General features: G+C 44.8%; 1 protein-coding gene across 2 annotated transcripts in view; it reads right to left on the bottom strand.

Moving 5' to 3' along the window:
- ARID1A (AT-rich interaction domain 1A) overlaps positions 1 to 17,323 on the bottom strand; it is a 69,119-nt gene that overhangs the window by 28,965 nt on the left and 22,831 nt on the right. For both annotated transcript variants that reach the window (XM_059376763.1, XM_059376764.1), the window contains exons 2-4: positions 14,562 to 14,774; positions 12,764 to 13,216; positions 11,415 to 11,522 (exon numbers count right to left, since the gene is read on the bottom strand). In XM_059376763.1, the coding sequence (XP_059232746.1) occupies positions 11,415 to 11,522; positions 12,764 to 13,216; positions 14,562 to 14,774 (774 nt within the window). The remainder of the gene's footprint in view (positions 1 to 11,414; positions 11,523 to 12,763; positions 13,217 to 14,561; positions 14,775 to 17,323) is intronic.

The raw sequence follows: 17,323 nt of genomic DNA, 5'->3' as shown, positions 1-17,323 counted from the left end.
GCTCCCCGCTGAGCAGAGAGCCCATTGTGGGGGCTTGATCCCAGGACCCTGAGATCATGACCTGGGCTGAAGGCAGAGGCTTTTTTTTTTTTTTAAAGATTTTATTTATTCATTTGACAGAGATCACAAGTAGGCAGAGAGGCAGGCAGAGAGAGAGAGGGGAAACAGACTCCCTGCTGAGCAGAGAGCACGATGCGGTGCTTGATCCCAGGACCCTGGGATCACGATCTGAGCTGAAGGCAGAGGCTTAACCCACTGAGCCACCCAGGCACTTCCATGCTACTCTTTTCTTAATTGTAGGGGTTAAAAAGCTAAAAACCATGTTTCCCAAAACCCCCTGTGAATGAGTTTAGATGTAATTCAGGTTCTACTAATTAGGAGCAAACTCAAGATTAGATCAAAGTATGGCAGAGACCATATTTCTGCCTCCTTCATTTGTTCCTGCAACAGCATTTTGGCTTCCTCTTCCAGTAAACTGGGTGCTGGTTCTGGTGGCAGCAGCTGCTCCTTCTTGACTCTAGCTTACGCATCCCTGGACAGCAGATGTAGAGCAATTAATATAATATGATAGTGGTTTAAAGGTAGGAGTTTCCCGGGTGAGTGAAATCTAGTTTTAGGTCCTGCTCCTGAAGGACAAGCCTAGAGCATGCTTCCTCAATCTTTCTAGCAATTCTGTAAGCCCAAATCCCTATACTAAATCCCTCTCTATTCAACATACCTAGGCCTACGGTTCACTGTAGAAACCACTCCATCTGACGGGATTATCAGATGATCCGAAAAGAATAGTTGTGAAGGAAGAAGGGAGAACAGAGTTATTCACAAGGCATGTTCTCTGCCAAGTCGGCATCTTCTTGGGAAAAACGGGCAAGACGGAGGAGTTTTAGAACTTTAAAATACATTTGTCCAGAACAAGCTCCTTTACTTCTTCCCTTTTTTACAACCTCCCTGTACTTTCTCCCTCCCACTCTAATGCCAGAGTGGGGGTGGGGGGCTGCTGAACTGCTCACTCGGGACAGAAGGCTGAGTCAGCACATGCTTTCTTTCCATCTCTATACTCTCTGCAAGCTTTTACTCTGCTGAGGATAGCACTACCTGCCCAACCCCGTGTAAGTGTTCTCCAGACTTTAGGGAGGACTGGGCTAGACAGGGTACCAAGTATCTTCCACAGTGGCGAGAAACACGTTTATAAGCTCCAGGTGATAGAGCAGCAATCCTGACAGCCCCCAGCAGCTGGGGAGTGAAGACAGGTTTAACTGCCAAAGATCCCAGCTCGTCGTCTTAGAGCAATTTCTGGTCTAAGCAACGAGCCACCAGCTTCCTATAGCAGGACTGGGGACAACCTGAAGAACAAGTTTGAATCCAAGGGGTATGGTTTGCTTGGTGGGAAGGAGGTACTTCCTGCCAGCCCTCAGAAGGGCAAACTCACCCCAGGGGCCATCACACCAGAAGTGAGGCTCAGTTCATTTTCAGAGTGAAGTTGTTCTGAAGAAAACAAAAGGTTCTAACAAGAGGAATCTGTGTGAGACACACAGGCAGGAAGCAGAGCTGAGCCACCAGTGACTAGAATAGAAACAGGAAATGGGCCCAGGAACAAGCATACAGTAGTGCAGAGCGAGCCGCACAGGCTCCAGCAGGCACCAGGCAGTATTAGGGCCCGGCAGCGTGACTAAGATGGAGAAGTGGATTGGCCAGCCCTGCCCGAGAACCAGCCGGAGAAACAGCGTTTGAGAGAAGGGACGGCTATTTGCACAAAGCACATGCTGCTCTGAGCAGTCTGGGCAGATCTGACAGAGGGGGTGGGGATTTCCTTTCTGAGACTTTTTGAGAGCACCTGGGCTACAATTCAAGGGGAACAAGCACAAATACACAGTCAGATATAAAGAAAACAGGTCACCAACCTCAGAAAGGCCCAGGTTCTCTGAGTACCAAAATTGCCAGTGGCATTTTTGTTATTAGCCCCTTGAAAATAAGCCATCAAAAAAGCCTAGGCAAAAACTGTTGGCCTGTTTCCTTTTACCATGAAATGTGACAAAAGGCAACACAGTGTAAAATTTAAGTCCTTCAAGCATTTCAATTTTTTAAGCCTTCAGAGGATTTCTGTCACTTCCCCCAGTAAATCTAAACAAGAAGCAGGCCGCGAAGCTCAGGTGGGCAGCAAGAACCTGGACTGCTCAGCACAGGTTTCCCGAGTAGTCGGTTGCCTGGCCCAGGTGTTGGATGTGGACCCAATGCCCACGCAGAGGCGCCCGCATGATGCCAGGCCAACAGGAAGAAACTGGGGGAGTCCCAGAGAAAGTATTTCAGCTGGGTTTTGAAGCCAAAGCAGGAGTTTTGCTGGACATTAACAGAGCGGGAAGGTGGATGGGCAGACATCTTCAGTATGAAGACAATGGCAGGAAGGACTGGGTGCTGTGAGGAGCTTGAGGCATGCCCGAGTGGCTGGAGCTGAGGCTGCACAGGTCTGCTGGGAGCTGCAGGTGGTCCCACAAAGGGGTCTGGGCTGTAGGCATGGGGAACCAGGGCCCTCCAAAGTACCAGAAAACAAATGGTGGTGGTCTCCCCCTCCAATGCCCCCCACGCAGAGTATTTAAATGTTACTAGACACAGTCAGTAAAACTCATTGTATTCCAAAGTCCCCAGCTTGATATTCATCTGAAAATTTTACTCTCCGTTCTCAGGGTCTAACTCCTTGCTTCTAAACCATTAGATAAATGAATCACCTGGGGATCTTGTTAACACTGCTATATTCAATAAAGCTGGGTAGGACCTGAGAACCTGTGGGTTTTTTTTTTTTTAAAGATTTTAATTAATTAATTAATTTAATAAAGAGAGATAGAGAGACAGTGAGAGAGGGAACACAAACAGGGGGAGTGGGAGAGGGAGAGGGAGAGGGAGAAGCAGGCTTCTTGCCAAGCAGGGAGTTTGACACAGGGCTCGATCCCAGGACTCTGGGATCACGACCTGAGCAAAAGGCAGATGCCTAAGTCTGAGCCACTCGGGTGCCCCAGAACCTGCATTTCTAAGACAATTCTCAGGTGATGTCTGTGCTGCTAGATAATGGACCACATTTTTTCAGTAACAAGGCTCTACCTGATTAACATTAGCCTTAATCAGGACACTGTGCTCTAAGAAGAAAGGCACAGAATAGGACGTGCTCCTGTCCAATTCAGGGGGAACCAAACTCTAGTCAGCTTTCCACTTTTTGAGGGGATTCCCTAGTTGGTTAGTTCCTCTAGCAGACCTGCCCTATGGACTTGGACATGTTCCCTCTCCCACCCTTCCCTGTACCACACCACAGCTGCCCTTTTCACAACTCATCTGTGCCTCCCTGACAAGAGGCCTGAGAAGGGATGCCTGAGTGGCTCAGTCAGTTAAGTGGCTGCCTTCAGCTCAGGTCATGATCCTAGGGTCCTGGGATCGAGTCCCACATGGGGCTCCTTTCTCGACAGGGAGCCTGCTTCTGCCTCTGGCTGCCTGTGCTCTCTCTCTCTCTGACAAATAAATTAAATATTAAAAAAAAAAAAAAAAAAAAAGGTGGCCTGAGAAAACAAAAGTGAAATGGAAATCCTTTCAGGACAAGTCTGGTAAATATTAAATGGCAAAGGGGTTGAGGCTTTTGGCTAAACCTGAATAGAGGATCAGATTGTCTTTTGCTGGGTGGGATGCTATGGAAATATTTCATCTGAAATATCAGAGATAGAGACTGGATTCAAATCCTGATTCTGACCCTTAGTTTCTTCTAATATAAAAAAGGAGTGGTTACTCAGTTCATTTGAATTCCCGCTCTTCTAGGAGGACTGGTGTTGCCTGTAAGCTCCCTTCTTGGCCTTATTCCTGCCCTCTTAAGATTTGGATTCTACAGGAACAACATAGTTCCCTCCCATTTCCTTTTTCCAGATCACTATAACCCAAGCTCTCTGAGTATGAAAATACCACAGTAGTAAAACACGAGTGCTAACAGCTACAGTTTTATTAAGTGAAATCTAAAGATGGGCTTGGAAATGCAAGTGATTTAAAAGGAAAAAAACAAAAAACTACAGATAATTTAATAGAGATTAAAAATCCTAATCCTATTCTCCACCTCATTCCCAGCATCAGTAACTTCCACGCCTACCTCACTAGAAGAAACAAGTATGATCCAGCTCTTCAACGGCAGCCTCTCAGACTTTTCCAGTCAAGGGTACAGTGTCCTTTGTGAGCTAACCCAGTGAGTGCCCTTGATTCCTTTCTTTCACAACTCCTGAAAGATAAGTCTGTTTATACCCTCCTAATATTCTGCCAGCATCGTCACCCTTCAATCTATCTGCCTTATACACATGCGGGTCTTCAGATGAAGCAGAGGAATGCGGGCTGATTCAGCTGCCCCTTCCTTTCAATGCCTTTCAAGAATGCTCTTTACTTTTACGCCTTTCCCTTGTTCATTTCCTTTCCTCCAGCCCTCAGACATCAGGTCCTCTCCATACGTAAAAAGGAACCCCATAACGGGCTTCCTGACAAATCCAACTTCATATTCCCTGAACTATAAATGTGATGTGGACCATCCCCCGCCCCCCTACCCTGGGCTTCCATAAATAGACACAACCCTTCCTGGTCCTCCTCCAAGCTGACCAGCAATCTGCTGGGCGCTCCTACCTGGTGACCACAGACACTGTCCAGGACTCCTACTGGCTCCTCCCTCCATAAGCCAGTGCCTCGGAGGCCTCCTTCATTCTGCGGGTTAAGGATGAATCACTCCACAGACTGCTCTATGCTCTCTGACTTGACACACACTCAGCTCTTACCCAAGGTGCAGTCTCCTGTCTCCAATTAGCAGCTAAGCATTTGTTTTTAAACATTCCACTACACGGAACTTAGCTGTTCCCCAAAATGAGTTTTCCTATTAACCTTTCTATTTCTGTCAATGAGATCTCTTTCTCCCCACCCCTCTTCAAGATCATTACATTTTCCTACCCGCTTTCTCCCAGTTCTACAGAATACTTCCTGCATAGCTCAGAACCAGGACTAGCTGGCTATGCAAACGGGACAGAGGGTGCACAACTCCAAACCTCTCACCAGAATTATTTCAACAGTTTAACTTCTCTCCTTACTTCCAGGCTCTCCCCTTTTCAAACCACTTTATACATGAATGGATTTTTTGTAACATTAATTTAATCATGTTACTGGACAGCCTATCTGCAGGACTCTAAGATCAAATTCAAATGGCTTACTTGGCCCACCAGGGCCCTAACCCCTATAATCCAGCCTATCCTCTAGAAGCCTGATCCTGACCAGTCCCCCAGTATCATCTATAATATACCACACCTCCACCTGGCCTGTGCTCAGGCTATACTTTTCCTTCCCAACCACCCAAATATGTCCGTATCTAGGTCATTCTAAAACTTCTGCCATGTTTTTCCTCAACTGTTTAGACATAAATGATCACTGTCTTCCCCAAACTAGGAAAGCACCCATTGTAACATTCAGGCATACATTCTTCTGTTTTACTATATAAACAAAGAAGAATACTTGAGGGCAGCAACGAAGTGATATTCAAATCACAGTCTACCTCAGAAATCATCAAAGTCTAACCCTTGTCTAATGCCTGTCTGCCTTCCATAGAATATCACAACAAACAGTGTACTAGCTTTCACTGGAGGGATGGGAAACTTTTTTATTTTTAATATTTTATTTATTTATTTGACAGAGATCACAAGTAGGCAGAGAGACAGGCAGAGAGAGAGAAGGAAGCAGGCTCCCCGAGGAGCAGAGAGCCAGATGTGGGACTCAATCCCAGTACCCTGGGATCATTACCTCAGCCAAAGGCAGAGAGAGGCTTTAACCCACTGAGCCACCCAGGCGCCCCCCCCCCCCAGTTTTGTTTTGTTTTTTTTAAATATCCTTATCCTCCAGATCACAAAAGAACTTGTGTCACACTTGGGCGTAAACCCATAGGCAACAGGTAGCCAGGTTTTTAAAGCAGTAATGTTCACTTGCAAGAATTTTTTTTTTAAAGATCTATTTATTTATTTGAGAGTCAGAGAAAGAGACATAAGCAGACTCCCCACCGAGTGGGGAACCTGACAACGATGCAGGGCTCAATCCCAGATCCCTGAGATCATGACCTGACCCAAAACCAAGAGTCAGACATTTACTCGACTGGGTCACCCAGGTGCCCCCGGATTTGATTTTTTAAGATGAGTACTCCGGTGATTATGGTGAGGACAGACTTGGAAGGAAAAGGAATTAAACATCCAGGGGGGGCAAGACACTAGGTAGGAGGTAACAGGGTCCTTTTAAGGAAAACAAAACAAAACAAAACAAAACAAAAAAACAGCAATGGGTAGGACAGGGGGAACCAGATTCAAAACTGTATCTGAGGTAGACTGGGATTTGGTGACCAACTTCTGGAAGGAATCCAGTGAGTGCCACAGAGAGAACCCCCAGGGTGGTACTGCAGTCAAAGGCTGCCCTACCCAGGAAGAGACTACACTGGGGCCATGGCTGCAGGCAGTCTGTTTTGCCCCAGTTTCTTTTCCTTCTACCATTTTCAAGCCATGGTCTTCCCTCCAGATCACCAAGAGTTACACTACAGTTTAAGTCACCACTGTTAATTCAGTTACCATTGTGGCTTCCTAGTCTTGTGATTTCTTTTCTTCCCTTGTTAAAGGACTACTACTACCTAAACCCACTGTTATTCAAATATGGTTTTTGGAACTTTAGCACCAAGTGAGTGCTTGCTAGAAATGCAAATTCTTACTCCCACCTACTGAAATGGAATCTCTCTGGGTAGAGGTCAGTAATCCGTGTTTTAATTAATCTCCAGATGATTCTCACTGCATGTTGAAGTTTGGAGAAGCACTGATCTAGTTAACCTTTCCAGATCTGGGCTTTCAATCTTGTATCTATTTTCTACCACTGAATGGAAACTCTATCCCAAGTACACTTTCAGACTATAATGTAAATTTACAAATGCGCCCCAGTAAGAAAAAAATTGGGAAGCATCCATTATTCTAGGGAAACCACATACACTTGAGTGAATCATTTAAACAGAACCTTTTAAAGATGCAACTCCAAGTCATTCCCTGAAATAATTATAATCAAAAGTCAGATACTAATTTTCAGATGAGACCCTTAAAGAATTTGCCCCAAACTAAAGGAAATTAAAGACTAATGAAACACCTAGAGGTTTGCTTACCCATCCCTTACAAAGACCTTCTTACCGTAAGGTGAAGTAGTAGCTATTTTACAAGATAAACCACAAACCCTAACTTCACTTCTTCCTAAAAACACTGTCAGGAAGCACAAATAAATTAATTTGTCCTCTAAAATGGAGTTTAGGCCTTCCCATAAAGGCTGTGATACTTGTCTTTCCCTCACCGTGAAAACAACAATCTTACAGATGGTCAAGCTGTCCCCTGTCAGACATACACTTTCTGAATGAACAATGTAATACATACTGCTCAGGTTCATTCGTTCCCTGAATTGGCGCCTACTTTATGCCAGGCACTATGATGGCCATGAGCAAGACAGAGACCGTCAGCCCTCACTGAGCTTGTGTCAAGTAAGTAATTGAAATTACACTTGAGATAAATACTGACAAAAAACACGGGTGTTAAGACAGTCTATTTTAGCAAAGGAACCTGACACAGTTTGGATTAGTGGATCTCTACCAGGGCTACAAATCAGAATCACCAGGGACAGCTGGTCAACTGCTGTCAACCCCAAACAAGTCAGAACTCTGTGAACCCCAGCCACTGGTTTTTAAAGATTATTCACTCCCCAGATAATTCTAACACGTAGCCAAGGTAGAGAACCACTGGTCTGGGGCATCATGTGATAGATGTTAGGGGCACACAGGCCAGTAACACAGTGCCTGCTCTCCAGAAGCCTACCATCAAGTGACAGAGACCCAAGTGTTCAAGTATCAGCAAATTGCTCTGGTGACCTAAAGCAAAGAAACCTCAGATACAGGATAGTGTTTCTCCTGGTGGAAGGATGGGGAAGTGATCCCAGAGGACCATATAAGGTGCTTTTACCTATGTTAGCAAGGGTGCTCGCTTCGGCAGCACATATACCTATGTTAGCAAGGTTTGATTTTTTTTTTTAAGATTTTATTTTTCTTTATTTGACAGAGAGAGACACAGCGAGAGAGGGAACACAAGATGGGGGAGTGGGAGAGGAACAAGCAGGCTCCCTGCTGAGCAAGGAGCCTGATGTGGGGCTCGAGCCCAGGACCCTGAGATCACGACCTGAGCTGAAGGCAGACGCTTAATGAACTCAACCACCCAGGCATCCTGCAAGGTTTGATTTCTAAAGGTGGGTCATCAGGCCCTGAATCATTCTTTATACCTTTTAAAAAAAAAAAAAAAAAAAAGATTTTATTTATTTGACAGAGAGATCACAAGAAGACAGAGAAGCAGGCAGGGGGGGGCGGGGGAAGCAGGTTCCCCGCTGAGCAGAGAGCCTGATGCCGGGCTCGATCCCAGGACACTGAGATCATGACCCAAGCCAAAGGCAGAGGCTTAACCCACTGAGCCACCCAGGTGGCACCCCTCTTTATACCTTTTAATACATCTTAAATATTGCAGTTTTTTTGTTTTTTAAATAAAAACTGACTTTAGTCAGTGAGGGCATCATAGAAGTTATTTAAGCTGAGTTTTGACATTTGATTAGGAAGAAGTTTTCTGAAGAAATAATCTTGAAGATGTAGCCTGAAATATGACTAGAGGAGTTAGGAGGAAATGTGTCTCAGTCAAAGGGAAGGGTCTGTGCAGAGGTGTGGAAGCAGAATAAAGCATGGAGCCTTACAAAACTGAGACAAAGTCAGTAACAAGGCAAAGGGCAAAACAGGGTGAAGTGCAGGTTCTCAAAGTGCCATCCCTAGCCTACAGCATCTACAGCATCAGCGGCATCAAGGAATTTGTTTCAAATGCAAAGTCTCAGGCCTCATTCCAGACCTAAATCAGAAGCAGGGGGCGGCCTACATAATATTAAGGATTTTGGAATTTATTCTAAGATTAATGAAAAACAATTGAGAGATTATAAACAGAGGGACAACATAATCAGGATAATAGCAGCTAAATGGTTTGGCATTAACAGCAGAGCAAAAACTCCTCAAAATCTAATTTTTGTAATAATCAGGATCAGAAACCATGAGTCTTTACATCAAGGGTCACAATCATAACGCCTTTAGGGCTATGTGGTAAGGTGAATGAGCAAAGAGGAGGACGTGGAGAACTGGAGGCTGCCCTCCAGTCAGCCCAGCTTCCGTTCTGGAGCCCAGCACCAAGAGGCGCCTCACAAACAGCCGCTGAGAGAAGGAGCACAGCGGCAAACCTCGGGATCCCTTGACACAACTGCTTCGGGAAAGAGTGGGCCCCTTCTAGGGAATCCTGACTTCTCCTTTCTTCAAATATGACCGTTTCCCAGCCTGGCTAGGCAAATCTGGCATCAAACCAAAATTTCAAAGAATAACCACCTTTTGTTTCTTAGTCCAAATAGCAGAGGGATAAAAAGCAATTCAACAAACAAGATGCCAATAACCCAGCCAACTCACCTCCCACATAGAGCTTCTACCACAGAGCAAATGACCCATTTGGATGAATCTATAGGAGAAGCCTGAACTTGGGAAGGCTCCTTGTGATAGGCTGCCCAGGAACAATCCTCTCCTGGGCCCACGAAGCTGCCAGTGCCCTCACTTCGGCAGGTCAAATCAGAAGCTCTGAATGTGACGGTACAAGGCTCTCAACCCTGTTTGTACACTAGGCTTCTCAGGACTGAAAAATGACACAGTTCCGCTAGAAGATTACCAGGAGCAAGCAGAAACTTTCTGCTTTTCGCGGAGCGACTTAAAGCAATGGCAAAAATCCACTGATTCGGTTTCTTGCCACAGTAGCACCTCACTCAGATTCGGTCAGCTACAAACCACAGACGAGGAGGGAGTAGGTACACACTTCTGACTCAACCAGGTTAAAAAACACATTCCAGTGAGGTCTGGGATGCAGAAAAGGATTGCAATAGTCCTTAATGAAAAGGGAACAAAGAGGGATTGCCTTATCCAGACACATCCTCACCCAATTCCTCAACTGAAAAAGTCCACAGTCTTGGGGCCCACGTGACAGTGGCTACGCCTGTGGCCCGGGATGCCTGCACAATAGGTACCGAGGGAATCCGAGACCTTGCCCCACGCAGGTTATGGCTCAGAGATCTTCAGGGGAAGCCAGGGGAGGCTTCATGATGAAGAGAGTTCCTGCCTCCTACTTATTCCTTAAAGATCCAGAGACCATTTTCTCCCAAGTCAGAAAAACTGAAGAGGTAGGCTTCAAATCGGAGTAGAATCAAAATTTCTAAAGACGTTTTTTTATATAGACATGTGTGGCTGAATTTCTATTTACTAACCGAAGCAGGATTTATAATGGAGGGTTTGTCTACCAATGGTCTTACTAGATTTTAGAGCAGCCCATTTTATTCCTGTGCCCAGCAGATTAACTTTCAGAACCTATGTGACTGGCCTGCACATAGTACCAGAGCTAAGACGAGGGGTAAGTGTTCCCAGAACCAGTCTACTTTTAACTAGTTGGTGCAGTCTCTCAGGTATCAAGTAGAGTCCCTACGTCCTCTGAGATGATAATGAGACTCTCTGACATTTAGGGAGTGCCCACAATGCCTGAGCACTCTACTTTAACCTATCTCATGTTAGCAACCACTCCATGATAGGATCATTTCACAGATGCAAAAACGAAGGCAGGAGAAGGTTAAGTGACTTGCCCAAGGGTACAGAGTTAGTGGCTGAGTCAAAATGCAGATCCAGGAGCTCTGGCTCTAGAGCCCGAGCTCTTCATCAGCAGACTGTACTGCCTTTCTCAGGATACAATCAGTTCATCCATAAACAGCAATCAAGCATCTGGGAACCAAGCACTCTACTAGACAAAAGCACCTATTCACACAAAACAACCAGAAAAACTGCTTTTACTCAGCCCATGCTCAAAGGGACCATCCAAGCTAAATGCACCCCAGCTCGTACTTCCTAGCTAAATACTAAGACAAAAACCTAAAAATTAAACCCTCAAAAATAAGGTCAAAACAACCCTGAAACCTCTCTCAACTTTGACAGAGAGTGAACAGTGTTTCCAATATCTTCATCTTCTCTGTCCCTTACCTGGTTCATGCCTCAGGGCCCAAGATTTTAAAAAAACAAAAAACACAAAACCAGAAAACTCTAAATAGAGATCACCAAACCTATTCCCCAGGCAGCCAGCCAAAACAGATATTCCACAAGATCAGACCATAAATTCCTACTTAGAATTTTCAACCTGAATTCAAGGAATAGCTAATTGTTTATTTAGGTCATACCACCAAAACATCCAACCAGAAACTAGTTTTCTTTGCTTTCTTCTCTGCCCCATCATCTGTTAGAGGTTGGCAAGAATACTCACAGGCAAGCTTGAGGGTCTTGACTGAAGACTCAGGTTCATATCTTCTTGCCCTCCCTTACTGGAGGGGGCTGAGGATGCCTGAGACCCAAATGAATCTTGAGATAACTCCTAAAATAAGAAAAACAAAATGCTGTGAAGGCCTGGTATTGGTAAACCAGGCAAGCTTGCTTCACGGTGAAAGGGCTACGGAAGTGTCTCACAGAGGGCAGGCGGGACCAAGACTGCCCAACTACCCATGATATTCTCTGAAGGCAGAAAAATATAAGGTGTGGCTCTTAAGACAGGAAGGTCAGCGAGCACCAGGTAATATATGGAAGGGTTCAATAACTACACTGTACACTTGAAACTAATATGACACTGTACGTAAACTAACTGGAATTAAAATAAAAACTTAAAAAAATAAAGTTAGTTTAATTAGAAGGAAAAAAAGAATGTCAACAGTGCATTTAAGACTCTGAACCGCACTGCTGACCATTTATCGGCACAGACAGCTATTCCTTGGAGTTAAACGCTGAAGTACAGCTAACTACAAGGTTTTTTATAATCTATCAAGGAATGAAACCAATTAATTAAAAAAAAACTCACGCTAGAAACTCTACAATAAAACAAGTACTGCTTCCTTCAAAATGAAACTGCCTTGGGATGAGATATTTATTCCAATACTGCCATCAATGCACAGAATCTTTAGTGGACCTGTCATCTGGTCACAGCTCCTCTTTTTTGCTCTTAAAATAATAAAGCCCAAATTGTTATTTTTAGGCTTTATCACCTACCTTGCTCACAGACATGGCTACAAAGGAATTTTAGCTATTTCCTAAAATCAAATCCACCTTCAACAAATCAAACTTGCCACCACTGAGACTGTTCTAAAGAATGTTCTAAGAATGTGCAGCTCCGATGGCAACTTCACATGAAGGGGTCCAAACTATCCTAAGCAATGGCAGAATGTAACGGCGGCTGGAATGAACGTACAGTACAGCCTCCCAAAGGCTTTTGGGACTTTTCAAAAAGAACCAAACTCACCTGGATGCTCAGTTCTGAATGCTCGTTTATAAAAACAAAAACAAAAACAAAACAAAACCAGTCCCATTATTTTTAATTTCTTATCAGTCTATGCAACTTCCCATTGCCCTCTTTCTTCATCAGTAAGAAGAGCCACAGGTTTTTATGGAGTTAAGAAGGTTATGCCTTTATTAGTTCAAGCAATCCAGTTAACATGTTTACCCAGAGTTTAATTGGTTTTTAAGTGCACATGAGAGAATAATTTGTATGGCAAAGTTCTCCTGACACCAAGCCCCAAGCTGTCTGTGGTCACACGGAGGCAAGGGCGAGAGGCAGGGGCACCTTACCTGTGGTGGAGGGAAGCGCTGCTGGGAATAGGCAGTTTGCTGCGACTGCTGAGACTGGGGCTGAGGGTACGCAGCCTGCTGGGAGAGCGTCGAGGAGGCTGGCTGCTGAGGTTGCTGCTGCTGGTAGGGAGACTGTGCCTGTGGCTGTGAGTAAGGGGGCTGGCTCTGTGGGTGCTGCTGGGTGGTGGACTGCTGGGAGGGGTATGGAGTCGGGGACTGCTGATGTGGAGGCTGGGATGGCTGCTGGGAGTAGGGAGGCTGGGAAGCCTGGAGCTGTGGTGGCTGAGATTGCGGCGGCTGCTGATAGGAAGGCTGGGCGTGAGGATTCTGGGACGGTGGCTGCTGGGAGTATGGTGGCTGCTGCTGCTGGGGGTGAGGACTTTGCTGGTTGTAATATGGAGTCTGGCCCTGCTGACCATACCCACTGGGGCCTTGTTGTCCATAAGGAGGAATCTGTAGGAAAGGAAAGGATACTTTTAGCATAGACTCTTCTGGATGAAGAAAGGTATTCTATCTGACTACCGCTTGAGGATGGGTATAGGAAGTAGGCAAGCCCAGCCTCCCACTTAGAAGGCCCATGGTTTTTCCTACCAGCCCTCTCTAAACAGAGCCAGAAGGACAGCCCAGCTGGGTTACTAGTTGGTTTACAAGTGGATTGCATTTGTCTACAGAAAATTGACACTAATATCTGGGCAACTTTTAAGAGTTCGAGCGCAGCCGTTTTCATCAGTGAACCTCTTCTTTATCATAACCTAAACTGTTTTGTAAGTGCTAGGAATCTGTATCCTCGCCACAACGAATGGTCAGCAGCAGCCTGGCTCAGCTGACTAAAAACACCGGGTTTAATACCCCAGACAGTGTGCAAATCATTAAGCTACTCTGGTTCTCTTTTTCATTCAGTCTTCATTCAAAAAATATATAAGAGCCTACTTGCTTGATTGTACCAGGCTCAATTCTAGGCACTGGGGGTATATCTGGTAAGAAGGCAAAACAAAAAAACAACCAACCCCGTAATACCCATCCATCTTTCCTCCATCTGCTCACCGGAAAAACAAAAACAACAAACAAGCCCCCCAAACAAACAAACAAACCCCAGAGTGACATTATTCTATTTTCCATATTTAAGGAGCTACTTTGCTTTAATGTCTTAGAAGTAAAGTTAGGTTTTATATTCTGTCCATCACCATTTTCAGTATGAGTATTACTCAAATATAAACGATAGGAAATGCTGTCAAAACAAAAAATGACAATAGATAATGGTGCAGATGGCCAGACAAAAGGAGACAAGGGAAACCTTAACATTTTTAACAGCACTGTTAGCATCACTACCATTCAATCTTCCCTTTTTCTTCTATTCCCAGTCCCTCTTAATCTTTCCTTTTGAATGAGACAGCTATATGTCGAAGGCCTCTGGAAACACGAAGGGCCTTTTCCATTCCCAGGGCACATGGCATGAGATGATTTTCCTGATTACAGTGGACAGGTGCCCAGCCCCTGCCTTTTTTCCCCCACATCCTTTGGAGATCACTATTCAGTGGTTGGTACAAGCAGGCCAGCCAGGTCAAAGGACACAGATGACACAGGTAACCGCCCATGGCCAGCAAACAGCTTTTCTTTGAGCACACACGGGATGATGCCCACAACCTTGGCCTTGTAAGCAGCATACTGTAGACAACTGAGCCCACTGGCCTATGCTGCTGTTGAGAGGTTTAGATGCCAAAGACTCATTCTGAGTCTATAGCTCAAGACCAGATCATGGACAGCAACAAGGGTTAAGGTAATTGGAGTCACCATCTACCTGCTGTGCATAAGAGAGGCCGCCCATGGCACTCTGCGCCCGGCCCTGTATGGCCATTGGGTACCGCTGCGGGGTCTGGGACCCATATGGCTGCCCTGGGTACCCATGTCCTTGCTGCGGTCCTGATGAAGGTCCCTGTTGTTGCGAGTATGGGTTAGTCCCGCCATATGGCTGAGGTCTCATCTTGCCCATCTGATCCATTGGACTGGATGGCTACAAAATAAAAAGCATTTCATTAACCTGAAGCTTTGATAGCCTCTGGCCAATATGATCATAAACACAAGCGTACAGGTCTGTATGCCACATAGGAAAACAGTTATTGTGAAAAAGTAGTGGTACAGACCCAGTAATCCTCGGGCAAGTCATTTAACCTTCCTCATAACCTTGGTTTTATCCTATGTGAAATGAAAATACCACTATGAAAGCTATGCACTACTTTGTGACTGTGGCACTACTTGAGATCCAAGGAACAGGCCAGGTGTGAACCAGTGAATATATGCACCCTCTGGTGCAGAAAATCAGAACAAAGACCCTTCAGTTGCAAGAGGACAGTGCTGCTATGCTCTGCCATCATCTTGTTCAACACTATCGAATCTAATGCTTCAATAATGTGGTTGGGGATTCAAATACTTAACTATCTAGATGCTTCCATTCTTTAAATGGTAGAATCTTTCTTCTTGCATGTCTGTAGCTTGTTTACACTATGGCACAAGCAATTACACTTATGCTTTCTTCTCAATGGGTAACATGGCTAAGTTACAGCTGTTGACTCTGAATTTAGAGCCTTGGCCATCTCAACTGAAAAGTTCATCTCCTTTAATATTCAAAGGTTTGAATGTGTAAGGATAGAATTTTTATCTCCTTAAAGGACAAGATATACAGGTACACCAATAAGGAAGCTTAAAGTATACTTCACAAGTATTTGGCTACTAACAGTTAGGCTTTCTTTCAGCTCTATGTGGGACAATAGGTTCAATCAGCTCATTCACTTTCTGACATAACTCTATCCTGTTGGAGCTATATATAGGACAGAGTCCAGCATGTTTTCCAGCCAGTGATGCCTACCTATACTGATGGGTGGGGTGTGTCGTTAAAGACCTTAAATAGATACACCAGAGTTGAAGAGTAGGCCTGGACTTGACAGAAAACTTGAAAACTGAAGCTTAAATTGGGAATGGGGAATAGATATATTAATACTCTGGGCCTGTATAACATTAGCTCTCAAATTAAGGATTCAGTGGTTCTCAAACTTTAGAATGCATCAAAATCACCTAGAGGGCTTTTTAAAACACAGAGTGGTGAGTCCCACCCCCAGACTGTCTGACTCTACAGGTTCAGGGTCAGGCCTAAGCTATGCACTTATAATAGATCCTCCTGATATTGATGCTGCTGGTTCAGGAGCCATACTTTAAGAACCACTGATCTAGATTATACCTGGGGTCCTTCCTCTTCTGCTTTTCTATAATTAGTGTTCTATAATTTAAGGTGGATAAGACCTTAAAAAACAACAAAAGCCCTCTAAGAAACGGGGAGGGAGGCACACTCAGATAACTGGTTCTCTGTACATATCTTTTTTGGGGGACAGAGTACTACCTAAGTGTTTTATAACAGAGGGGAAAGTCAAGCTGTTATACAGAAAATGGTAAGACAAAAAGCCACAGAAACTGTCCTCCTAAGCAAAATCTCAGCTAAAAAGGTAACAGTGAGGATGGAAGTACCCTTCAAGTTTCTAGACTACAGTGAACCACAGTAAAACCGTATACCAAATCACTACTACATGTCAATATTATTAAAGTGCTGTTTCCAACAATCATACCTACCAAATTTTTGCCCAAGTCCTGCCTCTGTAATAAGAAGCTCCAATAAAATCTCAATCATTAATTTTGGAGCTATGGGGATTCTTTTGGCGCTGTTTAGGAAATTCAAATTTAACAACTGGACTAGTAAGTAATAAATAGCAGGGGGTCTTCTCCAGATACACCTAGCAATGAAGCCAAAACATCATGAGTCCCTCCTGCAAAGAGCTCAGGGGCTTACATGGCCACACGATGCCACACATAGTGACCAGATCCTCAGCTCACCCCCAACTGCAGCTGCTGTCCATGTGGCCCCCAGGTAAGGAGACTACACTTGCTCAACTGAAAGACCAGCGCACTCTAGGTATCTCTGTCAGATCAGGTCTCCCCACAACACAAGTGGGGCAGTTATTACCATGGTTACTGTGGAGCTTCTAGAGCAGTAGTTATCAACCAGGGCAACAGATCAGAATTTTCTGTGAGGCTGCATGAATGCTTGTGTCTCTCCCCAACTCCCTCCACTCCTTAGGATCCTTGGAGGACTCTAATGTACACTAATGTAAGTGAGATCTGGAGACACACTGTCCAATAAAATTTTCTCTGACATGTGACTTAGGTACTTGAAATATGGCTAGTATGACTGAGGAACTGAATTTTTTTTTTTTTAAAGATTTTCTTACTCATTTGAGAGTGAGAGAGAGCCAGCTAGAGCACAAGTGGGAGGGGAGGGGGGATGCAGAGGGAGAGGGAGAAGCAGACCCCCGCTGAGCAGGGAGCCCAATGTGGGCTCCACCCCAGCCCAGGATTAAGACCTGAGTCTAAGGCAGACATTTAATTGACTGAGCCATCCAGATGCCTGCAACTGAATTATTTTTATTTACTTTTATTTAAATTCAAATAACCACCTGTAGCTAGTGACTATCATACTGGACTGACAGTTCTAGAGCAGTGCTCACAAATCATTTT

Source organism: Mustela nigripes, chromosome 14 (assembly GCF_022355385.1).
Source record: "Mustela nigripes isolate SB6536 chromosome 14, MUSNIG.SB6536, whole genome shotgun sequence".
NCBI classification, from domain to species: domain Eukaryota; kingdom Metazoa; phylum Chordata; class Mammalia; order Carnivora; family Mustelidae; genus Mustela; species Mustela nigripes.
Note: the sequence above shows the minus strand (reverse complement) of the source record. Positions and strands in the feature narration are given on the sequence as shown.